The following is a 27,887-nucleotide window of genomic DNA, read 5'->3' as shown; positions in this document are numbered from 1 at the left end:
GAGGGGGAGCACAACACTGTGATTTGTATGTAGAACCAGCAGCTTCCAGATGTGCTCTGAAGTCGGTGATGACCATGCTGCATTCATTAATGACCCCTCCCACCTGTCTCTGGAGACCCAAAGGTCAAGGCTGGGAGGGGAAAGTACAGATGCACCACACACCTGTGCTCCGTTGGCGGGGGCGGGGTTTGCAGCCCATCCACGCTCTCTATCAGGTAGAGCCAAGATGGCCAGCAGCCACCGTGGTCTCCCAGACAGATGGCCACCCGGCTGAGGTGTGGAGGCAGCCATGTGATAAACAGGCATGCTAGCTCCTCTGTTCGTCCTCAGGTGTGGAATGTCACTTCCTAGGTGCTTTCTATGTTCCCAGAGTCCCCACATGTGTAAATGGTATGTTATCCTCCCCACTCTACAGGAGACCAGGAAACATAGGCCCAGAGATGTACTCTTTATCTATGGTCCGCAGCTGGCTAAGATGGATACTTGTCTCCAGCAAGCTTTCTGACCTTTTGACTTTGAATCTATGTTTCTATACCAAGGTAGAGGGGTTTGGACAAGGACTCCGAGAGGAAGCTTGGAGAGCCTTTGGAAGGAAAGACCTAGAGGAGAGGGGGGATGGAATGTCTGTGTGTGTGTGTAAAGTATATATATATATATATGTATATATGTGTATATATATATAGTGTGTGTGTGTGCATAGTATATATTGTGTGTGTAGTATATATATATTGTGTGTAGTATATATTGTGATTGTGTGTGTAGTATATATATATTGTGTGTGTAGTATATATTGTGTGTATGTGTGTGTAGTATATATATTGTGTGTAGTATATATGTTGTGTGTAGTATATATATATTGTGTGTGTAGTATATATATTGTGTGTGTAGTATATATATTGTGTGTGTAGTATATATATATTGTGTGTAGTATATATTGTGTGTGTAGTATATATATATTATGTGTAGTATATATTGTGCGTGTGTGTATAGTATATATATATTGTGTGTGTGTATGTAGTATATATTGTGTGTGTGTGTGTGTGTAGTATATATTGTGTGTGTTCAACCACGTGGCTGAGACGTCCCAGGGCTGTCCTATGATCTGAGGTCTCTACCTAGAGATAAGAGAAGAAATAGCTTTCCCTGCCTGTTAGGACAAATGCAAAAGGCTTGAGTTTCAGGTAGAAAGGGGGTGCTCCTCAAGTGTCCCCAAAATGTCAGAGCTGGGTCCTGAGCTCATCTCTCCATCTTTCCTGACCACGTCCCTGGCAGAGGACAGAGGTGCTTTCTCTAGCTGCTCTGAGCTCGGCAGAGCTTCCTGTTGCTTCCACTGACGTCTGCCCAGATAATCTGAAAGAAAATCTGCTCTGAGAAATAGTCCGGCACGGGTCCTTAGCCCCAGCCCTCCAGCAAAGAGGTTTGCTCAGAGACCGCCCAGACTTGCTCAGTTCACAGAGATAATCTCAAGGGATGGTCCTTGCTCCGGGTACCATTGCCCCCGCTCCCGGCAGTGATCCTGCAGTGACTTCAGGTCATTAAAAAGGAAAGTCACAGAGCCATCCCAGTGTCCAAAAGGCACAAGTCAGGTCCCCTGTCACAGCGGACCTGTTTCTATCTAGGATAAGCCAGATCGAGGACAGCAATCAGCGAAGAGAAGGAAGGAGAGAAAAATGAAGATGTTGTGGTGCTCAGGAAGGGATAGACTCTAGGGTGTACATCAGAGATTAGGGTACCGCAGTCATACAAACGTCCTGCTGGGGTCCCCTCCTTGGGTCCTAGCCTGGATGTAGCCTTGGAGAGAGGCACATGCTCACTCTAGTCTCAGATTTGGAATGGAACTTAAGTTTAGATTGGGTAGTAATGGCGGACATCACAGTTTAAAAATACACCGGGGCCAGGTTCACAGAGAACCCATGAGGTTCAGAGGTCAGACCTGGATTCTGGGGCCAAAACTCTCCGCTGTGGACTGACTGTGGGACTAAGCCCCTCAACCTCAGTTTCCTCCTCTGCCCAGAGAACAGCAGTGGTCTGTGCTTCCTGCGGGCTGGAGAGTGAGTGGAACGATGTGGAGACAGTGTGTAGCCGTTCTGATGTCTCGGTGTTCAGCAGCCAGGAGCTGCGATCGCTCTAGCTGTTGTTTCCTGGGTTGTTGTCCCACCCATAACCAACAGAGAAAGGCCTGGGCTCTTAGCTGGAGAGGGCAAGGGTGGTGCGTCCCACTCGTCAATTCTCTGCGGAGCTGTAATATTTAGAGAGGGTGATGGCATGCTGCTCTCCGCCCCCACCAAGAGCAAGGCCACAGAGGAGGTAAATCAACCCCATAACACACAGCTCCTGGGGTTACCAGCTGAGGCTGACCAAGGAAGGAACTTGAAGAATGTTTTGGTCCTGGCTACCACTGACTGTGGCGTGAGGTCCCAGATGCCTCTCCTGTCCGATGAGCGCTGACAGATGGGCTGTGTCAGCCCCTCTGACTGGCAGCTCAGAGAGTGCTTCCACGCTACTGCACCATCAGGCCTCAGAGGGGCCAGAGCAGTGGCTCTCAACCTTCCTAAAGCTGTGACCTTTTTAATACAGTTCCTCATGTTGTGGTGACCCCCCCCAGTCCAACCATAAAATTATTTCATTGCTACTTCATAACTGTCAATTTGCTACGATTGTGAATCATAATGTAAATATCTGTGTTTTCTGACGGCCTTAGGCGACCTCTGCGAAGGGTCATTCCCCAAAGAGGTCGTGACCCACAGGTTGAGAACCACTAGAGGAAGAAGGTCCAGTCTAGGAAGATGCAGACCTCCCAGGTCATCCTTGCCAGGAGGGTCACATTGGGTAGTGGAGCAAGTGTCTGCATGGAGCAGAATGGCACACAGCCCAGCCCTGTCAGCTGGGAACTGTGGGACTGTGGACAGTCACCTGAGTGAAGCCTTGTTTCCCGGTTGCCACCTGGGAATAGACTGTGTGTTCGTTCATGTTTAATGCCTGTGTCGCCTCTACCCTAACCTGTGGAGTCAAGAGCTGCACTCCATGATGCACTAGACACAGGGAACATGGCTTGGAGCTAAGGGACACTGTCTCGGAAGGTGACTAGAAAGTAAGATAAATACCGCGTCCTTGGAGGCACTTGAAAGGTACATGCGATTCCCGGAGATGCCTGAAGTTAATGTGCATGCTGTCCCTGGTAGTGACTTGAAGGTGCCCAATGCTGGGAGACACTTCAGGTTAGGGTACATGCCTGGGAAGCCCCCGGCCCCCAGCCTGCTTAGTAGTCTGTGTTCTGATGTCCATGGAGACTACCAAGCTGGCTTCAAGATCAGGTGGTAATCCATTACTCCAAAGGCCAGGGGGCAGAGAATGCCAGGGTCTCCCGACTTCCATGGTGGTCCTTCTGAATGAGGGTGACCCCACTTGACTTCCCTAGCTCACGCTGGAGTTCCTTAGGGTTTAAAGTTTGTAGGGGGTAGAATGGACTAGGACCATTCCAGACTCCTCCTTGTAGGAAGGGACGGAAGGCCACGGCCTCCAGAGGGTGCGGACCCCTGCCGGGGAAGTATATTCTTTCAGGATAACTTGCCTTTGCCCCAGTCCCCATCCTTATCTCCCCGCTTCTGGAGTTTCACACGGGATATTGCACCTGAGCCTCATTGTCTCATTCCCTGGTACCCACAAACCCTGAGGTTTCAGCAGGAGTCCAGCGGAGGGGCTGCCTAACCTGGGCCGCAAATGAGGAAGTATGCCGTCTCCCTGAATTTAAGGGATATGGGGATGACCTCATGCCTCCTCCTTCCTCCAGTCCCTCTCTCTCCAATTCCTTCCCCCTTGAAGGTTATCTTTTCTCCTGTCTCCTTCAAGGACATGGCTGCATTTCCCAAGTTGCTCTAGCGTCTGGCTCAGCCACCATGTGGTGTGGTTCTGAATTATAATGATCATGGACCATGTCTGAGATGCTTAGATACCCAGGGATGGGTTGTGCCTTCTGGGGGCAGAGTGTGGAAAGTACTGACCTCCGGTCTATCCTCAGCTGTGTGTAGAGTGGACCGTGGGCATCTGAAACCTGATGCTAGAAGTGTGCTCAACTCCATTCCTTACCAATTATGGTTGCAAATGGTCTCTGCCTTGTACGCATTTACTGGGATCCTACTATGTGCCAGGGGATGCTATGAGAAGGGCACTGTTAGGGACTATCCAGCCCCCATGGGAACATAAGAACTGGGCAGAGGGCTGCTGGGAACAGTGGCTTGACAACCCAGCCAGTTCTGTTGGGGCCCACTGGGGTTGGACCTCTTGTTTACTTTTTATGTTAAAATGTATATAGCATAAGGGGCTGGAGAGATGGCTCTGTGGTTAAGAGCTTGCTGCTCTTAAGGAAGCCTGGAGTTTGGTCCCCTACACCCACATCTAGTTGCTCCCAACATCCTGTAAGTCCAGCTCCAGGGGATCCAATGCTCTCTTTTGGCCTCTGTGGACAACTGCATGCTCATACACACACACACACACACACACAATATACACACACACACACAATATATATATACATACATACATACATACATACATATACACACACAATATATATACACACACACAATACACACACACATAAATTACTCTTTTAAAAGATAGATGTAGCATAAGATCGACCATGTTTAAAATCCATCCTCGTAAGTATAAGTGGCATTAGCTACATTCAGTGTTATGCAACCACCACCACCCCAGCACTGTAGTCTCCAACTGAAACTGTAGCTGCTAAACAAGTCCCCTGTGCCCCCACCCCCACCTCCACTCCGGAAACCACTTTCTCCTTCCTTTCCTTATTAGTGTGACTATTCTAGATCTCTCACATAAGTAGAACCGTACAGAATGTGTGCCTTTGGTGACTGGCTTGGCTCACCTGGCATAATGCTCTCATGGCTCAACCAGGTTGTGGCATTTGCCAGGGTTTTCTCCCTTGTTGAGACTAAGTAATAGTCCATTTGTGTATGCCACATTCCAGCTGTTCTTTCATCCTCTGGTGCCCCCTCAGGCTGCTTTACCATTTAGGGGATGTAAGTGATGCTGTCGTGCACATGGGTGGACGAGTCCTGTTCCTACCTCTGCGTTGAATTTGTCTGGGTATATGCCCAGACGTGGGGCTGCTGGCTCACATGGTAGACGGGTATGATTTTTTTTTTTTTTAAGGAACCCCCAAGCAGGTTTCCACACTCCAGCCTTCTTGACAGCACCCACTCAAGGGCCTCAGTCTCTCCTTGTTTGGGGTTCACAAAAAGCCCACCTTTGTGTTGGGGCACAGTATGAGGACCAGCGAGGAATGGACCCAGCAATCAGCAAGGACGTAGCTCTCAGCTCTGGAAATCAAGGCTCTGGTAAACCAGGAAAAGGGGGAGGAGACAGAGCAGAGAGAAGCACTGATTGCTGAGCATGCCGGGCTGTGTTTCGGGGACAAGTACAAACAGGTGTGACCCGTGGGTCGGCTTCTAACTCAGAATTCAGACATAAGGATTATTCTGAGTGGGCTAAGTCAATGATCGTGAAGATGAGTGGGTCAGAATCGGGTTCTAAAAGAAAAAGAGTGATTTGCTTCCAGCCTTTCAAACATAAACATTTTATTATATAAGGGCCCATGTTTTGTAGTGAAATTGGGAAATGTAGGCGGTGTAGAGAAGAAAAGCAATTCACGGAGATCGGGTTGACTGTTGCCGGGTTTGGGTGCAGCCTCCTCTGTGGGCCTCTCCTTTAGAAGGCGTTTTCCTGAGCCTGTCACATCCCTGGAAGAGCGTCCCCAGGCGTCATCAGGTTCCTTTGCTGGCGTGGTAAGAATGGGATGTGTTATGAGGTGAAGGCCCAAAGGCCAGCTAGCAGAGTGGATTGCAGATTATGCCTTGATCCGAGGTACCCCCGACTTCTCCTCTTGGACTCCACTTACTGAAGTAATGCCCCTGTTCCTGCCAGGGTGGAGAGGTTGGTCAGAGTCTCCCCTTGATGGCATTGGGCATACCAGTGTTCTGTGTCCTCTCCTGGGTCATCCCCCCTTTCCTTCCCAGCCTGTGCCTCAGGTAGTTCTGAGTGATGCCGACTCATTTAAAAAAAAAATGTGTTGGAAAAAAAAGCCTTCTGGCGATTGTTCACACCTGGTAGTGCTGACTCGCTCAGTGGATGTGAGTGAGTCATTGCCTCCCTTTACCCGACAAGGCCACCAACTCCTGTCTGTCCAGGCTGGGTGATTTGGAGGAGATCGAGGGTGGGTGCGGCAGGGGCATCTCTGTCGGGCACAAAGAAAAGGCTTCCTGCACAAGCCCAGCCACTGAGGCTTTCAGCATACACATGGTGGGGGCACCCCAGGATGCTCTGGCCACAATGCAGTCGGCATCCCCAGGGGTGGGCTGCGACCTTACCGCACTTCTTTCCTGCTCCCCATTTCATAGCCCTAATCTGGATGAGCAGACAGGGACTGGGACTCCTCAGACACAGTTGTTGGCACGGCCAGCCCACCCTGTCCTAAGTGCCCAGTGACGCTGAAGGATGTGGCCCTGTGTGTAGGAGCTGGGCCAGATGCTGACAGCTCGTAAGTCACAGGGCCTGTTGGCAGGAAGAGGGGACAAGTATAAAGAAATGTCTGCGGACAGAGCAGGGCTGCGGAGGGCCCATGGTGGTAACCGATGACATGCCCCGTATTTATGCCTCTGGAGTAGAAGTCAGGCTAGCTAGGGAGAGAGAAAGGACAGATCACTAGGGAAGCAGTCCCCATGTGGGCCCTGTCCCCAGTGTCTAGCCTCTCTAAGGACCCACTAGCGTGGCAAGAGGAGATCTCAAAGGAGCTAATGTATGAGCTAACATCTTTCTGCTTGTCTGGGCCTGGTGTGAGGCTGTGGACTGGCTTTAGAACCCCCAGGGATACAGCCAGGAAACCCAGGCCAGCGGAACAGATGGTCTGTGCTGGGGAGACCCTGTGAACACAGGAGCCTCCATAAGGGACAATCGTAAAGCAAAACCCACAGATGGGCTCTGAGTTGGGGCCTCAGAGATGGCTCCCGGGTTGCTCTGGGTGACCCACCCTCCCTGCTTCCCCAGGAGCTGAGAGAACCTCAGAGGACCACCCTCCCTCCCCTGCCCCAGCAGCTGGAGAGAGCTCAGGTTTCTAAGCCTCCCTGGTGATAGGTGATAGGTTATCTTCTGAGGTAACCATGCTGGTTCTGTGAGGGACCCCAAGCTTCACAGGCTCCTCTCTGAGGTGGGGTCCCAGGAGGCCCTGTGAGGCAGAAGCGGGGAGGGGGGCTCATGATTTGTTCTCTTGCTTGCCCTGAAGTTGTGAGCATTCTTTCCCTTTCAATAAATAAGCATCGGGCACTGCTACGGGCTGGACTGTGTCTCCCTAGAAGATAAGCTGAAGTGTTGCGCCTAGTTTTTGTGAACATGGCCTCCTTATCTAAAACGCTGCTTTCCATGGTTCAGGTTATCTATAGTCAGCCATATGCAAGAAGGAGAGGGAGGCCGAGTGGCACAGTAAGGAATTTTAGCGGGGGGCATTCACATACCTGTTACTACAGCGTGTTGTTACAATCCTGCAACGTTTCTGTCCTTATTCTCTCGCTCTAAGTCCTAAGTTAAACTTTCCCGCATGGATGTGTGGATAGGGTAAAAGCACAGGTTCTGTATTAGCCATGACCTCGGGTGTGCATGGCGGGTTTTGGAACAGACCCCCACAGGTAGGAGAGACTGCTAGAGGAGCTTCATAGAGCCTAGAGGTTAAGGTAAGCTCGGACTTGTCATATAAGAGCGACGTGTCGTGTGACGCCACAGACACTAATGACAGAGATCTGAGCATTGCAGCCTCCGCTTAGGCATGTCAGAGATGGATGGGGACCCCAGAAGCACAAGTCTCAGGGGGAGCGTGGCCCTGGCCCCCGCCAGGGCCTTGACTTCAGACTTCCAGACCCAGAACTGTCGGGAGCATTTAAGCTACTCTGTAATGGCGGCCCTTTAAACTAATATGGACACCAGTGATGTAGGTGCCAGATGTGGGTGGATCTGGGGCGTGGATCAAGCCAAGGGCAATGCAGGCAGAGCCAGTACCAGTCAGTCAGTCCAGCAGCTGCAAATTCTCCAGGGACTGGGATACAGCAGGGAGATGAGACCCTCTTCCCAGTAGGAGGAGATAGAAAAGAACAGAGTAAGTAACCAATAGCCACAAAGTTGTGTGCAGCGCTCCCCCGACCCATAGAGGGTACTTTCCAGGACCCCCAATAGAGGCCTGCTTAAGCTTTCCAGCAGATGGTCTAGAACATTGCCTATGCAGCATTTTCGCCATCCCTAGTAAACTAAATAAACTTGAACCTTTGCACTTTTTAAAAGGAACATTTACAGCCGGGCGGTGGTGGTGCACACAGTTAATCCCAGCACTCAGGAGGCAGAAGCAGGTAGATCTCTGTGAGTGCAAGGCCAGCCTGGTCTACAAAGCGAGTTCCAGGACAACTAGGGCTGTTACACAGAGAAACCCTGTCTCGAGAAACCAAAAGGAACATTTACAGCTTCTCTTTGGCGTTGTCAGGGTCCCTCCCTAGTCTTGTGCTCTGGAGCTGCTGTAAAGCGAAATAGCGCTACCTGGACACAGTACTGTGGTCATCACAGCAGTGGAGCCGATAGCCCAGACAGCTACTAGGTTACTGCTAGGCGGGTAGCACATACAGCGTGGACACATTGCTCGGCAAAGAGATGACTCAGGCCCAGGTGAGACTGAGTGGGATGGGACAAGGTTTCCTCACATGACTCAGAAAGGCATGCCATTTGGAGCGCACAAAATGTTTTATTTCTGGAGTTGGCATGGGCTGGTTTTAGATGACAGTTGGCTGTAAGCAGCTGAGGTGGTGGGAGGCAAAACGTGGCTGAGAGGGGACTGCTGCATATTGAAGGGTTAAAGAGTGAAGGACAGTGATGTGGGGGAGAGGGATGGTGTGCGTAAATGAGGGGGTCGCGTGTCTAAATCACGGCGGGGGGGGATCCTGTGAAGAAGGTGCTGTTGAAGCTGGGGCAGAAGTCCTCATCTCTAGTTGCATATTAGAACTACCAGAGAAGCTCCAAACAAACTAGAACAACTACAATAAAACAACACAGCAGAGTTCCGCTGCTGCAGATGGATTAACTTAGAATCCCTGGGGCTGGGGCTCTGAGGCCTCTCCACGGGACAGCTTCCCAGGGCGTCCTAAGGGATGTCAACCCAGGGACCGTGGTGTCCAAGGACCGCCAATCTATGGCGGTAAGAGCAGACAAGGTCTTCTGTGGAGGGCAATGACCAACAGGCCGAGCCTTGCACTACTTGGGCGTCAGAGACCTGTCCGCTCTGGGTGGCTGGTTCAGTGATCTTTGGTTTGAAGAGGCCTTGAGATCACACACCTTTGCCTCATGTGTCTGGGGCCATGCTTTTCCCCATTCTTTTTTCTTCTTCTCTGCTTGGAGCTTCTGCAGGGGTAGGGGGCTTTCTCTCCTACTCTAGGGTCTCAAAGGCTAGTCCCAGGGTGGACCAGCCAGTGGGTATGATGCCTGGGGAGAGCGGACAGAACAATGTCTCTGTCCCAGAGGCTGGTAGCTGTTCCTGTGTTTTTGTTTTGTTTTGTTTTGTTTTGTTTTTTCTGGGATAGCCTAGTCCAAACCTGAGGACATTTTTCCTGATAACCCAGCCTGTTACCATGGACCCTATGATTCCTGAAGCCTCAGGAAGGTGTGTTGGAGAGAGCACTGACTTGGGGAGGAGTCTACCATGCTGGGGTCTTTCCCTCTCGTGGGAAGCCTAGTCCCTGGTGTCTGAGCAGCTAGGCTCTCGAGGGCCCAGGGAGGATGATTTGGCTCAGGGCTTGTCTACCAGAAGCAGCTCGGTCCACGGGAGTTAGAACATTTTTGTGTCCCTCTTAAGAAACCAAACACTTAGAGGTTCCCTATGCACTCTGGCCTCGAGACCCTCCTCTCGTGGTCAGTTTTGAAGGAAAGAGAGATTTTTCAGACTAAAGGACAGGAGCCACAAGAATGGTCACAAGAGCCATACTGGCTGGTGTGGCTGATGACTCCCCTGGATGACGAGGCTGGAGACCCCGGGGGGAGGAGAGGCTGGGGACTTCCAGGTGATAGCAGGGGTTTTGGAGGGGTGTCTACCTCTGCTCTTCCCTGCTCTTCTTTCAGTTGACCCTGCCTAGGGACTCCCCTAGGGGGGACAGGCTTGAGATCTGCTTGAGACTGGGAAGTGAGAGATCTGTGGGGCTCTGTTCTGGCCCATACTTCCCAGAGCAAGTGTACAAAAGAGGCAGTGTGGGGGCCAACAGGGGCAGGCCTGCAAGGTTATTGAGGAGTGGGGAGCTCTCAAAAAGCTCACTCTCTCTGTCCCCCCGTCCTCCTGCCTGGGAGTGAGAACGGAACCAGGGAGCCCCCAGCTAATAGGTGAGGCCAGGGCGTTTGTCCCTTCACCAGCAGCCCTCTGGAGTCCTTTCCTGGCTGGTTTTTTGTCAACTTGACACAAACCTATACATAGCTAGGAAGAGGGGATCTTAATCAAGAAAATGCCTAAGACTGGCCTCTAGGCAAGTCTGTGGGACATTTTCTTAAAGAATGATTAGCGTGGGAGGCCCTGGCCCACCATGGGTGGTGGCACCCCTGAGTAGGTGTCCTGAGCTGTAAAATAGAGCAGGCTGAGAAAGCCATGGAGAGCAAGCCAGGAAGCAGCACTCTTCCATGGCCTCTGCTTCAAGTTCCTGCCTCCAGTTCCTGCCTCCAGTTCCTGCCCCGACTTCCCTCAGGGACAGGACATGAGAGTTGTCAGAAGAAATGTCTGCCCCAAGTTGCTTTTGAGCCTGGTGATTTAGCACAGCAGTAGAAACCCTAAGACAAACCATCCCCCGCCCAGGACTCCCGTAGCCTGTAGCCATCCTGGGGCCCGAGGTACTCCCAAGGTCCCCGGATGCATCCCCAACTTGACTCCCTGACACAGGCCTGTCAGTTTGTCCAGGCTGCAGTGACAGGGTACCACACTGGGCGGCTTGTCAACAACCCTCTCTCGTTTGTGGAGGCTGGAGGTCTGAGTCCACAGTGCAACATGGCGTGGCTCTGGTGAGGGCCATCTTCCAGCCCATTCTCATCTTCTCATGGCAGCAGAGCCAGGAAGCAGACTCTCCTGCTCTCCCTTCTCACGAGGCACTCATCCCATTCACAAGGGCCCCACCCCCAAGGGCTAATCATCTTTCCAAGGCCCTGCTCCTAAAACCCTGACCAGGGGCACTAGGATTTGCTGGATGGCTGTGGGGGGGACACAGGCATCCAGTTTATAGCAGGTCTTCCTTTTCCTCCTGTCTCCCAGCATCCTGTTTGCTGACATCGAGGGCTTCACCAGCCTGGCCTCCCAGTGCACTGCCCAGGAACTGGTCATGACCCTCAACGAGCTCTTTGCCCGCTTTGACAAGTTGGCTGCGGTGAGTCACTCCGAGTGTGGGCCAGAGGGTGGCCTGGACTGGGCTGTCAGGGGAGGGTCTTGGGGCTGAGGACTTTAGTCTGGGTCTGTATTCTGCTCGGTGGAAACTGGTGCTGGGCACCTGTGATGGGCAGAGCAGTCGGTCAGGCTGCAGATGTGTGTCCTCATGTCCCACACCGTCTCTGGCAACGCAGTTGGAGCCGTCATCCTCGGCTGTGAAGAAATGTGAAGGGGCTGCCATAGTGTCCAAGCCCCCCACCAAAATTTCTGTTTCCCCGGGGGGCACATGAGGTGCCGTGCGGCTGCATTCCCGACGAGGTTGGCTGGAGGGATGGGAGAATACACCTGATATCCACCTGGCCTGTAAGCAGTTGGGGGCCTTCCCTAGAGGCTTCCAGAAAGAGGGCGTGCCAGCCCTTGGACAAAAGTGACACCCCCAGCAGGGAGTCATAACCAGGACAGTCATGCAGTAGATCTCTGTTTTCAGCCCTTCTTCCCCAGAATGGGCCTTGGTAGAGTCAGGCCATATAAGTAGTCACTTACTATGATGTCCACTGGCATAGAGCACAGCCCCGTCTATGGACAGGGTACCAGGCTAGAATATAGAGAAGAATCTACTGTGATGGGGGGGGCTTTCTGGGGCCACTGAGGGTGCTAGGTGGGGAGCCTCCCATCCCTGAGCTTGAACAAGGTGACAGAGGCATGATTGCCCACCCAAGATGGCGTGGACGTCACGAGCACCTGCCTCCCGCTGCCCCAGCGTCACGGAGTAGCTCAGAGTCCGATTCAAGCAGCAGGAGCACCTGACGGCTAATGCCGGCCCCTCTCACCCCCACTTGGGCTTTGGTGGCGACCTGCCTCCATGCCCCCAGCGGCACCCGTCTCAACGCGGTCGGTGGCCGTGGCCGCAGGTGCTGGGCTCTGTTCGCTTCCTGGCACTCACGTGTTTGCTGGCATAGCCAAACATGCCTTTGGATAAACATCTCAGGCAGGCCGAGGGGCACGTGGGTTTCTGGCTCAAGCTCAGTTCTGCTGGCTTCAGCCTTTTTTTTTTTTTTTTAAGAAGAATCAAAACTGTTGGTAGAATTACAAGAATCGGGGGTATGCTCCTGGGGTGAGGGGTGGGACCAGAGATGCTTGCCCAAAGGGGGATAAAAAGGAAAGAAAGGAAAATGGGAAAGAGCTCCTAGGCGTTGACCAGGTCCAGTGCTGATGATGGAGCTGTGCCCGCGTCTCAAGAAAGCAGTTCACTCGAGGCTTGGGTGACTCTTTGCTGCTCTCCTCATTCCCTCCCACTCTCTTTCCCACCAGTTTGGATCTTCAACCACTCATTTGCTTTCCAGGAGAATCACTGTTTACGGATTAAGATCCTCGGCGATTGTTACTACTGCGTCTCTGGGCTGCCTGAAGCCAGGGCTGACCACGCCCACTGCTGCGTCGAGATGGGCATGGACATGATCGAGGCCATCTCGTAAGTGCCGACCTCCTCCCTTCCAGGGAAGCGACCCACAGTCTGAGTAGTGGGAAATGGTGGGATGCCCCCAGGGGCCTCCTGCTAGGCTGGTGGGCAGTTCTGTATCTCAGCCTCCATCCTCCTCCAGGGCTCCTTTCTTTCTTTGGTGGGGCAGCTTTTCTGGAGAAGGCATGAGGAACAGAGCTGGCAGGAGTGGCCTGTCCTCTAAAACCTGACCACTCCTCACAGCCCCACTTCCTCCCAGCTGGGAGGAGAGCTAGGCTCTTGCGGGCTAAGAGAGATCTCCTGGGATTCCATCATGGATAATGCACCCTTCTGCGAGCAATAGCCCAAGGAGCCCAGGCCAGGCGTGGTTGTTACTGGCCATGGAAGGAGCCCTTCATCATTGAAAAAAATGTGCGCAACCCAAATGACATTACCAGCTAGGGGTCAGGGAAGGTGTTCAGTAACTTTGCGCTTTAGAAATCGCCTATAGGAGGACAAAGTAAAAGATAGATGGTAAGGTCAGAGGTCAGAGTGGCTGGCCCGGGAGAGGGTTAGGCACAGTAACTTCTACTGACTGTCTCCTGTGTGGCTACGCTACACAGTCATGCCCTGAAGTACAGCCAGTGCTAGGAGGGGAGGTCTGGTCTCTCTCTGCACTGATTTAACCGGTGTGCCCACTGGGCACACAAGGGTAAGAGACGTAAGCCCCTACAGGAGGGAGTGGTTGATTCCCTGAGGGGGGTGAGAAGTGTCAGGAAGCAGGTATCTCTGGAGAAAAGAGAAGCAGTAGAATGAGGTGTCATTGTCCTCAGCGAGTGTCCACAGGCACCTCGGACTGAAGGGATGACGGCTCCAGCCCTGATGCTTGACAAGTTGATTCCAAGTCGAGAGAAATGATGGAGTCCCGAGTCTTTCGTACAGCTGGGCAGAGTGGAGGGCAGGTGGCCTGAGAGGTGTGGGGTTAGGGGTGGACCTGGTGGGGGTGAGCCCGCCCACCAGACCAAGTGGGTCCCACAGGTCCCACAAGGTCCCACAGCTTGCCGGTGTCGAGGAGGCTAGTTTCTAAAAAGTGCAAACTGTATCGACTCTTCCCCAGCTCCTCTGCCTTTTCTGCAGACCCTAAGCAGGCTGTGAGCCCCAAATACAGGTGGAGAACCCCCTCTTCTGCTCCCGCAGCATGGGAGATTATAAAGGGCTCACCCCGTACGGGGACTCCCATCTTGGTGCCTGTGGCCGGGACTACAGATGTCTTGTAGTTCAAGGGCAACCTAGTTCCCTGCTTCCCCAGGTTCACCTCTTCCTATGTCCTCCACAGTGGGGACCACATCCCCACCCCATGTAACCCATGTAACCACAGGCTCCAGTATCCTGCTAACCTTGAGAGAGGAGCAACGGCCTTAAATCCAATCCATCAACATTGGGAAAGCCATTCCAGTCTACCTTGCCTCCAGAGCATTGTATGATTAGGGTTCAGGGTGACTACATCTCCCCCATGGGCTCAGGATAGCACTACAGGACATTTACAATGGTCTGAGTGGTCTAGTTGACAGTGGCAATGGCCATGAAGGTAGTTGGGTAGATGGGGCGCCGTGGAGGGGGAGGTGAGGGGTGGGGGCGTGGGATTGCTTCGTTTTACTGTGCGGCACACTGCCACCTTGTGGCCAAGACAGAAACAGCACTTCTCTGGTTAATCTGAACAAACACCCACTGCTAGTCCCCTTCGGGTTAGGCTGGATCAGAAAGAAATGCCTCTTTGACCCCTGCACCTCCCAACTCCCCTTTCACCCCAGTCCTCCCCTTCCAGCCTCACCCCTGCTCTTTACGCCTAGCCCCTGACCCTCTTCCCAGCCTTACCCCTGCTCCATCCCCAGGTTGGTCCGGGAGGTGACAGGGGTGAACGTGAACATGCGCGTGGGAATTCACAGCGGAGAGTGCACTGTGGCGTCCTCGGCCTCAGGAAGTGGCAGTTCGATGTCTGGTCTAACGACGTGACACTCGCCAACCACATGGAGGCTGGTGGCAAAGCAGGGTGAGTGAGGAGGGCTGGGGTGGTGCAGGTGGGAACCCAAAGTTCCCTTTCCACCCAGGAGAGGCTGCCATGGGGTGGGCTTGGAGTAGGCAGGATGGAGGAGCAGGCGATGCTGTGGGCAGGTGGGATCGGAGATTTCTTTAGTGGGGGTGGGGCTTAGAGTGTTTGCTTAATATGCACAAGATCCCAGCACTGTAGAAAAAAAAGAAAAGAAAAGGGAAGAAAGAAGAAAGAAAGAAAGAAAGAAAGAAAGAAAGAAAGAAAGAAAGAAAGAAAGAAAGAAATGTTTTACTTAGCCAATCATTCACCATAGTTTATGTACAAGTCGTAAGGAATATTGTCCCAAACATCCAAGTATTTGATTGGGATGACAAATGGCGTCTCATGAATTGTAGTAGGTAGCAGCCTGTTTCAGAGGAGACAGACTAGGACTCAGAAGTAGCAGCTGGCATGGATATCTGGGCAGAAAGAAAGGTAGGGCCCAGGGACCAATGGGCAGGGGTGAGGCGGGAAGCAGGACTCAGGTGTGGAGAGATAACAATAGACAGAAGTAGCACAGATAGACTTTTAGGGGCAGCCAGGAGAAACAGCAGGACTAAGCGGGACCTGACCTGAGTGCCAGGCTGCAGGTTCGACTCCAGCTCGTGGTGGCTTCTGAGCAGGAGTGACTATCACCTCAGAGGCATGTGCTTGGGTAGGCTGCTGCAGGGTCACTCTTGCCAGGTGAGGTGCAGAAGGGTTGGGTGCTGTGGGTGATGGCTGGAAATGCCCTGGGAGTGTCCTCCTGATCATGGCAAGGTAGGGTGCCATTGGAAGCGGGGCTGGAGGCCTCGAGGTTATGTGGATGATATGGAACTGCAGTTCTCAGCTCCCACTCCCTGCCCTTCCCCCACCGTAGACGCATCCATATCACCAAGGCCACACTCAACTACCTGAATGGGGACTACGAGGTGGAGCCAGGCTGTGGTGGCGAGCGGAACGCCTACCTCAAGGAGCACAGCATCGAGACCTTCCTCATCCTGCGCTGTACCCAGAAGCGGGTTGGTGGGCAGGGCCTGTGGGGCAGGGAGGTTGGGATGGGGTGGGGGGGACGACAATCTTTTGGATGGGAACCTTTTCTGGGCCTGTTCTTTCCTTCTCCTCTTCTCCTGAGGAAAGTTATCAATTCCTCAGTGTTGCCTCCTGGAGCTCAGAAAGGACCTGAAAGGGAGTGAGTGAGGCCTTGCCAAGCTGATGGGGGGGTGTAGATGTAACCAATTGTCTAATTAAAATAAGAAACAAGAATGAAAAGAGAAAGGAAGGGAGTCAGTGATAAATTTACTCTAGTTTTTTTTTGTTGTCTTTTAGTTTTCTGTTCTGCTTCTCATTGTTGAAAAATGATGTTGTCATGTGTAGTGCTCAGTTTAGTGTTTTTCCATATGCTGTATTGAACAAGAAATTACTGCTCTTCTCCCACGCTTGCTTGCTTAATAGCTCTAAGGCAACTTTATATTAAAAAAATAAATAATTTAGTAAAAAAAATACATAGGGAGAGTGTTTTCATTCCACTTTGGTTGAAAAAAAAAATTCAACAGGCCTCAGATCAGTGATGCCTGGGGGGGGGGAGGCACGGAATGGAGGCGAACATCTGAGGAATCACTGCTCTGCCTTTTGCTAGGTGCTTGTCTTTTCTCATCTCTCCTCCCTATTCCCACCCTCATCCTAACCCACTTCCTTATTTTCTCCTTGATGGATGTATTTATTGATGTCTGCTTCTGCCTGCGTCTATGCGTGTCTGTTTTGTTTTTAAAAATTTGTATTATATATGTTTACTTTCTGTGCGTTGTTGTGTGCACGTTGGGGTCCACAGAGGTTTCCTAGTGAGATCTGAGCTTGCTTCACACAGAAGGGCTGCGTAAGGGGAGGGACTGACCACGTGCTTGGTTACCCGGGGTTTGGAAGGGTCTGCACTTAACTGTGCCATGACTGTGCACTTGACTGTGCTTTTATCTAGGAAGGGGCAAGTCTTTTGCTCTACCCCTTGGCATTCCTTTAAATCCCTTCAGCGGCTGGGCAGTGGTGGCGCACGCCTTTATTCCCAGCACTTGGGAGGCAGAGCCAGACAGATCTCTGTGAGTCGAGGCCAGCTTGGTCTACAGAGCTAGCTCCAGGACAGGCACCAAAACTACACAGAGAAACCCTGTCGGGGCATGGGGGGAGTCCTTTTAGCAGAGACAGAAGGGGCTGGTGGGTTTTGACTCAGGCCCTCCTGAGGCTATCCTGTGTTTCTATCTTCTCTCTCCCCTCTATATTTCTATCTAAATATTTCTCACTTCTCCCTGCTCAAAAGTACCCTGGGGGGGGGGGGGTCCCTCACATGTGCACATACGTATGTGAGAATGTGTGTGCCGTGGCATGCGTGTGGAGGTCAGAGGACAACTTGCAGGAGTCAGGTCTCCCCTCCAGCATGCTGCTCCTGGGGACTGAGCTCAGCCGTCTGTCAGGTTGGCCGTGAGCACTTTCACTGGCTGAGTCATCTTGCTGGCCCCTACATCTCTGTTTCTGGAAACTGTCTTCCTTTCACTTTCTGGTTTCTTTCTTCTTTGTCTCAGCCCACATCTGCCAAAGTATAAAAACTGAATTATTAGTAGACCTCAGCATTCTATTTTTAATAGTGTCATGTTCCATGTTCTTAATTTGTAAAGCCAAACGGAGCATTTTCTGTTTCTCCCCCAATTAGACACCTTGCTCTGTATCCAGTGGCCTTTGGTGCAGAAAAGCTCCCCGTGGCTTAAGGAGTTAGTCTGAAAGCAAAACAGCTGTATGCAAGCACAGTTCAGAGAGCCCTGGATGGAGGCAGTGCGTTTCTAAGGAGATGCGGGGCAGAAAGGACAGTTCCCATCTGTCCCGTCCTGAGACAAAGAGCAGGCGGGTACCTTGTCCTGCACCTGACTGCAGTGGCCTTAGTAGTGAGGTGCATCAAACACACCACCACCACCACCACCACCACCACCACCACCACCACCACCACCAGCAAGAGGGGGAGGGAGAGAGAGCAGCACTTTGGAACGATCTCCTAAACATGTGCTTGTTCATTAGCCAGAATGTGAAGGGACTGAGGCCCTCCATATCCCTCCTTCAGGCCCTCCACATCCCTCCTTCAGGCCCTCCACATCCCTCCTTCCGGTCCCTGCTGCATAGGCCTCAAGCCTCCATTGTACCCTCCTGCCTTGAGCCTTCTGCGTCCTGGTTCCTCCAGCTGACAGCTAGTACCGAAGGCCTGAAGTCGAGACAGACAAAAGGTGTGACAGCCCCCGCCCTGGCAGTGTGAGCCAAGGAAGGCTTAAGAGTCCCCTAGACCCTATGTCGAACATCTACCTTAGTGCCCATTAGAAATGACAGACAGACAGACAGACAGGTACTTCAGGAGCGTTTGCCCATAGGTAGCTAGCCGAGTCCCTGTGTCCTTACAGCCTTGCCGGCTCTGACTTTCCTAACTCAGTGACAGGGCTCTCTCTGGGAGCTGCTTTTGGAGCAGCAGAGGTCTCTCTTCTGCGGACAGATCCAGTATCTACTTCTCCCTCCATAAGCCTCTAGGCACCTTCAGCCCTGGCTCTACCCACGCACGAAGCGATCAGCAGACCCTAATAGGTGCGGAACCCCACATTCCAGTGAATAGAACCTGCCAGGGATGGAGACCACAGCGCAAGCTGGCCCTGCCACCTGGGAGTCTAGAAGGGACGCTCAACCTTCCCATGGAGCTATCCCCACCCCCACCCCCCGTCCCCCGTTAGAGGGAGGATAGGCTATATGATGGCAGGCTGCAGTGCATTTCTTGGGACTTCGGGAGCTTGGCCTTCAAGTGGCTTGAGAAGTCCCAGTAGAGAATCCTGTGCTCAGACTTGCAGGGAGCACTTCTTGCATGCGACAGGTGTCCCCACACCCCATGCTTCCTCATGAGACCAGCTCTCATACTTCCCTACAGCAAGCGCCCCCGACTTTGAGGGGAGCGGGTTCCAGGGCTGTGCAAGGGCAGCTGTTTCTCATTCTGCCTCGCCAGGTTCTTGTTCCTGGAAAGAGAGCGAGGGTCTGCGCACCGGGGCTCTTCCCGGAGCTCTGCCCCCCCTTCCCCTCCCGACACACACACTGAAGCATCTCTGTTGCTCTTCAGAAAGAAGAGAAAGCCATGATTGCCAAGATGAACCGCCAGAGAACCAATTCCATCGGACACAACCCGCCCCACTGGGGAGCCGAGCGCCCCTTCTACAACCACTTGGGCGGTAACCAGGTGTCCAAGGAGATGAAGAGGATGGTGAGTCTCTGGTGGCATGGTGCTCCTGGGTTGGCAGCGAAGGCTGGCCCTGGGCTCTCAGCCTGGGGAATCTAGAAGGGAGGGAAGGAGGGGGATCACCTGACTTGATGCTAGAAAGTGAAACTCCCGACCCTGGCCTGGTTCTGCTTCATGAGTCCCACTATCCTATGGCTTGGGGACATAGCAGCAGTACCCTCTCCTTCCTCCTGGCAGAGCTTCCTGGTGCAGGCTGGCCAGACTCAGGGTACTACTAGGGCCTCTAGCAGCCTCAGCGTTGACTGGTGAGACCCCCATGGAGCTGGGTGGCACTGTATGAAGCCCCTTCCAGCCGTTAATGCAGTTCCCGGGCAGTTGAGCACACACGCTCCTTATTTCAGCGGCCCAGAAAACCTTCCCAGGGCTTTTGGGCAAGTACCCAGTGATGGCCTCTCTGCTTCCGTGCTGGGAAGCCCCCTGGCCCTGATAACTAGCACCAACCTTCTAGCCAGAGTGTTAGCCAATGGGTCACACAGCCACTCACGGCCTTTGTCTACTTGGGGGACACATGCCCCTGGCCAACCCCAAATATAGTTTAGGATGCGTTGTTGGTTCACAGGGAGAAAATAAGAGGGATTCCTGGAAGCCAGGTGGCAATGGGAGTACTTTGACTTTCTGCCTAGACCTCAGCTCCCACCCCTGGGGACACTGCTCAGGTCAACGCCCCCTGGCTCTCAGGGGGAAGTCGTCTGCACTGAAGGAAGCTCAAGGCCCAGAGCAGGGTGGGCGGCCACTCTGTGAATAGGCTGGAGCAGGCCACTGGCAGTACGAGCCAGGTGTATAGAGCAGGTGAGGTGCAGCTAGAACCAAAGGGATGAGACAGACCCCCATGGGGATAAAGCAGGCAAGAGCCGGTGGCCTGAGGAAGGGGCAGGTTGGGGACCTGATGGCTCCACCCCTTGCCAGCTAACAAGTAGTAGGTGACACACATATAATGTACAGCAAAACAAACAAACAAACAAAACAACAACAAAAACCAAGAGTCTCTACTTCCACTTAAAAGTTTCAGGGTAGATAAACTACTGGTTTTTCTGCAAGAGAGAAGACAGTGGTGGAACCTGGCCTTACCCAGGGCTTTGAACTCAGACATCCACAGGCCCGACCTGTGCCAACATGACCTGCAGCCACTCTGTCCTCCAGGGCCCTCCCCAAAGCAAAGAGCAGGCGTCCGCTCCTCCCCGTTACTGCCTTGCTCCTAACTAATCCCTGACAGACTCTGAGCCCATATGATCAGAGGGTTTTGGGGGGGCAGGCAGGAGGATAGAGGGGGTGTGGAGGTGAATCTAGAGTAGGAGGAGATAGCAAGAAGAGGGACTTAGGGAGGTACAAAGGAAGAAGGGGACAAAGTAGCCTGATGGGAAACCAGTCTCCGTGAAGTCCTGGAGGTCTCCATCTTTCTGTGACATGTGGAATAGTCTGCGACCCCGGTTATTTCCTAGGCGGTCTGGGCTGTGAGCACTGGTTTGGCAGGCCTATCCATCACTGTTAGGACAAGGAGCTCTGGAAGAGTTAGCAGTAGGGCCTGTGACTGGGGAAGGGACATCTCCAGAGGAGGCTGCGCCTCAGGGGAGGCTCCTGGGTGTTAATTGCTTCACCCAGCAGGGGAGGAAGATCATGCAGAACAAGGTGCCCCATGCTGGCTGGGCAGAGCGTTTCCTGAGGATACTGGCATCAAAGCCTCCTTTCCCAGCCCCACCTGCCCTGTGGGGAGTCTGGGCTGGGCACAGATGTCCTGCCAGCCACTGGCTTTGGCAGTAAACTTCTCAGAAATCTTTGAGGAAGATGCAAAAAGAGCCTTTCTACCTGACTTCTGGCACATGGGTGAGGTTTAAAAAACAAACAAACAACAAAAAAAACAAAAAAACAAACAAACAAAAAACACTGAAAAGTACACAAACCTGAAAGTAGCCCACTGGAGATGGACGGTTTGGAGTCACTGAAGCAGTAACTGCAGATAGAAAGGTACTAATCTGTGGCCGGCAGTCTTGTTCTTGGGCATCTTTATGGAGCTTTTACTCAGCTTTCCAAGCACTGTGCTGAGCTGGGCTTCTGTGCTTGAATGCATCCCTTGTCAAGGCTTCAAGGTTGTATATTAATAAGTGGCTGACAGGGACAAGTGTGTGGACTGAGCTTATCTGGTTAATCCAAGGATGCTCTCTCTGCCTGCCCGGCTGGGAGACAGGCTGGGACCAGCAGGCTGAGGGAGGTGAAGGGACCCCTACCTTAACACTAGTGAGCATGGACAGTAGAGTGTACCCAGTTCACTAGACAGAGGTTTAGGTGCATGGATGCTTGGGTGGGTGGATGGATGCTTGGGTGGGTGGATGGCAGAGGTACAGGTGGAAGCCGTATGGGTCCATGCTGCACCCCTGAGCCACAGGCCAGCCTGGACGGTTCTTAATGGCTGTGCTGAGCTGGTTTGTGGATAGCAATGTCTTCTACGTTGTTGTCAATGCCCTTCAGTGCATCCGAAACAGCCTACACCAACACGGCATCCCCTAGGTGCTGAGGTTCAGTCCAGCTCTGCTCAGCACAGGGAAGAAAGTGTGTCCTCCGCAGAGGCCAGCAACAAGGCACTTTGGGGTAGTTTTGATCTGTAGACATGGACCTGTATCTGTATAGCACTCTTGTTCCCAGCTGTGGAGTTAGCTTGTTGCTGGCTCATAGGGTGAAACTCTGGTCTGGAGACTCATGGTGGCATTTTGTGGACAGCTTGCCTGTCCAGTTCTGCTTCTGGCGATGCTGAACTCATTGAGGGGCCATGAGAGCACACACATGGGGTTGTCCCCAGACAAAACACTCAGCTGAGTGACACCCACTTCTACAGCTAGGAGATAGTCTAAAGAGAGGGCTGTGTGGTATTCAGAGGGTGAGGACAAGGGTCTGGCTGGTCTGGGCAGACAAGTGATGGATTGGCAGATCATCCCAGACCAGGTATAGGATCAGAGTAACATCATGGGACCCCTGGAGGCTGCTGAGGTCCTAGGGAATCCTCCATGTCACAGGGATGCCAGGTCTCCTCAACACCTGCCAGCCCTGAGCTCATGAGGAAGTCAGTCCCCTTTGGGGAGGCTGCCAAGCCAAGTGCTCATCAGGAATGAAGGGGGTGAGACAAGGATCTGTTTGGACTTCAGGGTCCCTCAGCACTTGCTGACTAGTGTCCACACGAGGTTCTCCTCTGTTCCTGCTCTGACAGTCTGTGCTTTACCTGCAGGTCCAGAGCTGCTGGTCACTTTCACCGCCTCCCACCGCAGGGAACCCCCTCCCCCAACCCCACCATATCAGGCAGACCCCCATAGCCCTGCTCTTTAGTGAGGTTCACAGATTACCTCTAAGGAGGGCTCTGTGGTCGACATCTGTCTGTCTCACCCTGGGCTTGTAGACTTGAACCACAGAAAGGCACTCATCTCCTGCAGGTGGCATCTGGGCTCCTTGCCTCCTAAATCCAGTCAATGCTAGCCTTGCAAGAACACATTCGTTCCCAGATACCACATACATGGTTGTAGGTAACAGAACTGAGCTATTTGGGGGTGGGAAGCTGGCGGTTTCCCGTAGGTTTTGTGTGATCAGTGTGTGTGCATGGGTAGTGAGTGTGGACCCGTGTAAAGTTCTGAGCAGCTCAGTAATTTCTCTTCAAGCCAGGGCTCAGGAGGAAGGAGGAACAGTCCAAGAAATATAAGGAGTCGCAGTGGAGAGGGTAGGCGTTGTGCCCGTGGAGAGAATGAAATCACAATGCACCCTGGCATCTAGACCAGAGCCTGTGCCTTAGGAAGGACCCATTGTGTTCACCAAGTGAAGGGAGGAGGGAGCCGTCATCCTGTGTGCATCATGGTACACAATGGCAGAGAACCGTGAGATGCAGCTGCCTCGATGGACTCCATGGCCACCGCAGGCCTGCGCGCGATCCTTGCTTACTGATCTCACGTTCCTCTTTCCTTCTCTTTTAGGGTTTTGAAGACCCCAAAGACAAGTGAGTAGTATACCTATGGTTTTCCTCCTTCTCCCTTGGCCCCTTCATGTGACAGATGTTCAGTAGTGGCCAGAGCAGTAGCCCAGGAGGCCACTCGCTCTCCATGGCTCCCTCAGGGAAATGTGGACCTTGAACACTGGCAGCAGGTCCTGAATGTACCCAGTGTCCAGAGAGAACATTCTCTTTCTCCTCTTGTGCTTCCCAGTTCTCAACACTGCCAGAAACTGTACTCAAAGACCAGGTTCCACCTTGAGAAGTTAGATTTTTAAATTCAGCATCAGAAGCATGCTGCCCAAGAGGATCCTACTCCTGGTTCAAGTGGCATTTATTTCGTCCATAGTCCGTGTGGTAGGAATCTACTCACCAGGTTTAGCTTTAGCTTCAGGATGAGGAGACAGCTAAAGAGTCAAGAAAGGAGCTTATCTGTTGGAATAACAATGAAATCTTCAGCCAGGTGGTGGTGGCACATGTCTTCAATCCCAGCACGTGGGAGGTAGAAGCAGGTCTCTGAGTTCAAGGCCAGCCTGGTCTACAGAATGAGTTTCAGTACAGCCCGGATGGTTACACAGAGAAACCCTGTCTCAAAACAAACAAAAAACAACCAGCCAAACAAACAAAAACAATGAAATCTTCAGTAATAATCTACAGTGCCAGCAATGCTTTAGGACTTGGGCACCTTCTGTGGTGCAGTTAAGAACACAGCCTGGTTGCAGTCCGTGCTGTCCCTTCCTGGGGCACAACGCTCAGGGGGGGTCTGTTGGGTGTCTCTGGCCAGTCCAGATGGCTATACAAAGCTACCCATGTGACAGTGTCCCTGGGTGCCAGCCTGCCTATGTCTGCCCCTTGCTTTCCAGGAATGCCCAGGAAAGTGCCAACCCCGAGGATGAAGTGGACGAATTTCTGGGCCGGGCCATTGACGCCAGAAGCATCGACAGACTGCGGTCTGAACATGTCCGCAAGTTCCTCTTGACCTTCAGGGAGCCCGACTTAGAGAAGAAGGTATGGCACCAGGACAGAGGGCCCCAGCAGAACCAAGAGAGGAGGGCCCAGGGCGCAGCCCACGGGATGGCTTCCTCTCACCCCCAGAGCCGGTGTCCTAATCTGTGACGCCACACTAGAACCCCAGGAGTTGGAGTTCTGGGGAGATTTCCTTGGTGGGAAGGAATACATCTTATCACTGCTGGTGCCTCAGTTCCCTTATCTGGGGGATATTTAGCATACCTACTTCAGGATCAGGGTGAGCACCAACTGAGTTCTGTCTGTATCAGACACATACCACCCCGAGGTGTCCACCACCCGAGGGTGTGTGGTAAATGTGCTCCTAACATTGCTGTGATCTCTGAGCCACCTGGTTCCCCGGGGCCCATCAGAGCCTCCGGGTGCTGCATGGGTATGGAAGGGTATGGAAGCCCTTTGTCCTGGCCTTGGATCGTGGTTGAAGGGCCCAGTGGACCACACAGTGAAGCGGTGACAGGGCTGTCACACCCTTCCCTTCGCCCTGTGTCCCACTATGTGCCAGCATCTGGTTGGAATGCTCTTGTGGGAGCCTCTGCCAGCATAAGTGAGGCAGGCCTTATGAGCAAAGCACAGCTATGAAAAGGGACCTGACTGATGCGTCCCCTCAGGGTGACCGTGCCAGCATCCATGTGGCTGGCTGGTGTCGTGGGAGGAGGTGAGACCCGGAGTTGGGACCTTGAAGAAGTCATGGGGGCGCCCTGAGTGAGCGCTTCCTGGAAGTAGAAACCGCAGCAGTCTGGGGCCCACGGAGGGGCCACCTCAAGGGTGGGTGATGATCTGCGGCTGGGATCATTACGAATTATGTTGACCTTGGGTCAGCCTGCATACAGTAGCTGGTTCGTCTCTCCGGCACTCACACACAGGCTCTGCCATGCAGGCATTTACACTGACTGCCCTGCGTCTAAACCTAGCTCTGCTCTCCATGTGTTCTCCGTCCTGGAGTAGGGCATCTTGGGCACCGGGTGACTAGAATTGGCTGGACTGGAGCAGACAGCGGGTGGGTTCATCAGAGCTCACCTTGCATTTCCCTTCTCAGTACTCCAAGCAGGTGGATGACCGATTTGGTGCCTACGTGGCGTGTGCCTCGCTTGTTTTCCTCTTCATCTGTTTTGTCCAGATCACCATCGTGCCCCAGTAAGTATTCCCACCCACTCACACTCCCTCTTCTGGATGCAGGGTCCCCAGAGCGGGACCTTGCCCAGGAGGTCTGGGCGAGTGCTCAGGCTGGGATTGGGTTTCCTGCTTTCCTCTGTGGACCTAGGAGGTCAGGGGTCCTCCCTTTGGGCTGAGGGGGGGTGGTGAGTGCTCACACCTGGGTAGAGACCTCACTGGGTACTTCTCAGCTGCACAAGGGACCCCTTTCTATCACTGTCCCCTCCTCCTCTCATACCTGATTGAGTCACCCAGAGTCTGCCACTCTGGCTTCCAAGTGACCTTTAGCTCTTGGACCAAAAGAAAAAGAAAAAGAAAAAAAAAGAAAAGAGAGAGAGAGAGAGAGAGAGAGAGTGTGTGTGTGTGTGTGTGTGTGTGTGTGTGTTTTTTATATCTTGAAAAGATACAGGATTTTAGGGTTTTTTTTTTTTTCTATGACTGGGAGTATTTCAAAGGAGGGGCATCAGGAAGGCTTTTCACAAAGAGGCACACCCAGGCTCTGACAAAGACTGGCTGTCTTACTAAGGACCACCTGGAAACGGACAGAGGGCTTTTGAAATGAGGTTTAGATGATGGTCATTCACAGGAATCACACCTAGGAGAGAAGTGTGTTGTCCTATGTATGTGTGCATTCACGATGGGTGTGTTTATATGTATACGTTTTTATTCTTTGCTATGAAATCACTAGAGCACATATAAGTCACATGACCAATCCCCACCCCTTACCTAGAACAATTATTAATGTTTTCCAGTATCTGTTTCAGTTACCTCTTTCTGATTTTTTTTTTCCCGAGACACCATTTCTCTGTGTAGCTCTGGCTGTCCTGGAACTCACTCTGTAGCCCAGGCTGGCCTTGAACTCAGAGATGTGCCTGCCTCTGTCTCTGGAGTGCTGGGATTAAAGGCGTGCGTCACCACTACCCGGCCTCTTTTCTGATGTTTTACAAATAAACTTACAGACATTTCTCCCCTATGAGCAGTAGGCATCTATTTTAAGGACATTTACCCCTTACATGTAGTATCTGACATATCAAATAAAACCAACGGCAGTTCCTCCTGCCACCTGGTACCCAATCCATTTCACATTTCCAAAACTATTCCCCAAATGCCTTCCTAGTTGATAGCCAGGGTCTGCTTGCGATCCATGTGGTTCACATGTGGCGCAGCCTTCCGAGCCATGCTTGATCTGGGTGTCCCTCACCCGAACTTTATTCTTCTTGCTGAAATCATTGTAGATCCACTGCGAGGCTGTAGAGTTACGTGGTGATCGGCCCATACTCCCATGCATTTCCTCCTAGGGCTGACAGCCTCCTTCTCCATGTTTCAGCGGCCACTCCCAGGAACTCACATGGTAACCATGCTCAGCCTGCGCACCCTTACACCCAATTCTCATTTCCTCAGTTTCCCCTTTGTGCCCCTTTTTCTGTTCCAGAAGCCACACTGCCCGGGTCCCACACTGCAGTGAGCTGTATGTCTCTTTCTTCTTCACGGGTCGGTGATAGTTCTGTAGCCCCCACTTTGGTGACTGTGACAGTGTTAACGAGACCCCACACATCTTCACGAGCCATTGCACATGTGTGCGGAGGTCAGAGGACAGCTTCCAGGTGTTGGCTCTTGTCCTTTTCCTATTTGTGTCCCAGGGATCGAACTCGGGAGGTCAGGCTTGGTGGCAAGCTCCTTTATCCACTGAGCCGTCCTGCCTGCTCTACCGCTGCCTCCTTAACACCTCTTATTTTTGTGCCATTCGCTGAGTAAAGATACCCCTTTGTGTGTGCGTGCATGTGCACACGTGTGCGCATGCGTGTGCGTGCATGCGTGTGTATGTGCGTGCATGCGTGTGCGTGCATGCGTGTGTATGTGCGTGCATGCGTGTGTGTGTGTGTGTGTGTGTGTGTGTGTGTGTGTGTGTGTGTTGACAGTCAGAACACCTCAGGTGCAGCTCAGCCCATTCCCCTGCATGAGGTTGCTGAGCGCTGTGGAACCGTGGGTCCTAACGGTCATTCGGCCCCATTGTTCTGTTGTGGCGCGGTACAGGTAATGACCACGTGTATCGGAGCGTGTCCGAGGCTTGTGTCCTGTTGCAGTTGACAGTCCTCTAGCTCAGGTGCACAGTCCTGACCCTTTGCCACTTGACTCTCGTGGCAGCAAGGCTTAGGGTGGGGCCGTGCCAGCTCCCGGCTCTCTTTACAGTGGCTAGCTCTGTCCCTGCCTGTGGCCACAGCTCCAGCTGGCCAAGGTACTGACTCAGGCCATTCCAACCGTGCCCGCTAAGGAGCCCTTAACAACCACCTTCAGGGTCTTTCCTTCCTTCGGAAGAATTCTCCCCTTGTCCCCTTGTCAAGTCAGCTGAGTGTTGCTTTTGTGGAAGCCAGGAGCAGAGGTTCTGCCTCCAATAGCTTCCAACCTGCCAACAACGCCTGGCATCTCCAGGCCACCCCACCCCTGCAGCCTTGTGGGTGTGCCGCACCTGGACAAGCCGCTGCCCGAGGA

The 27,887-nt window shown here is 52.8% G+C and overlaps 1 protein-coding gene across 1 annotated transcript in view; it reads left to right on the top strand.

The window, feature by feature from the left end:
* Positions 1–27,887, top strand: part of Adcy5 (adenylate cyclase 5) — a 148,776-nt gene that overhangs the window by 97,510 nt on the left and 23,379 nt on the right. Inside the window, 9 exon segments of the mRNA XM_028886323.2 lie at positions 11,333–11,444; positions 12,787–12,914; positions 14,774–14,829; positions 14,832–14,931; positions 15,830–15,971; positions 19,082–19,222; positions 23,206–23,228; positions 24,083–24,227; positions 25,282–25,379. Coding sequence (XP_028742156.1) covers positions 11,333–11,444; positions 12,787–12,914; positions 14,774–14,829; positions 14,832–14,931; positions 15,830–15,971; positions 19,082–19,222; positions 23,206–23,228; positions 24,083–24,227; positions 25,282–25,379 — 945 coding nt within the window.

This window comes from Peromyscus leucopus, chromosome 12 (genome assembly GCF_004664715.2).
Source record: "Peromyscus leucopus breed LL Stock chromosome 12, UCI_PerLeu_2.1, whole genome shotgun sequence".
In the NCBI taxonomy this organism is placed as follows: Eukaryota; Metazoa; Chordata; class Mammalia; order Rodentia; family Cricetidae; genus Peromyscus; species Peromyscus leucopus.
Note: the sequence above shows the minus strand (reverse complement) of the source record. Positions and strands in the feature narration are given on the sequence as shown.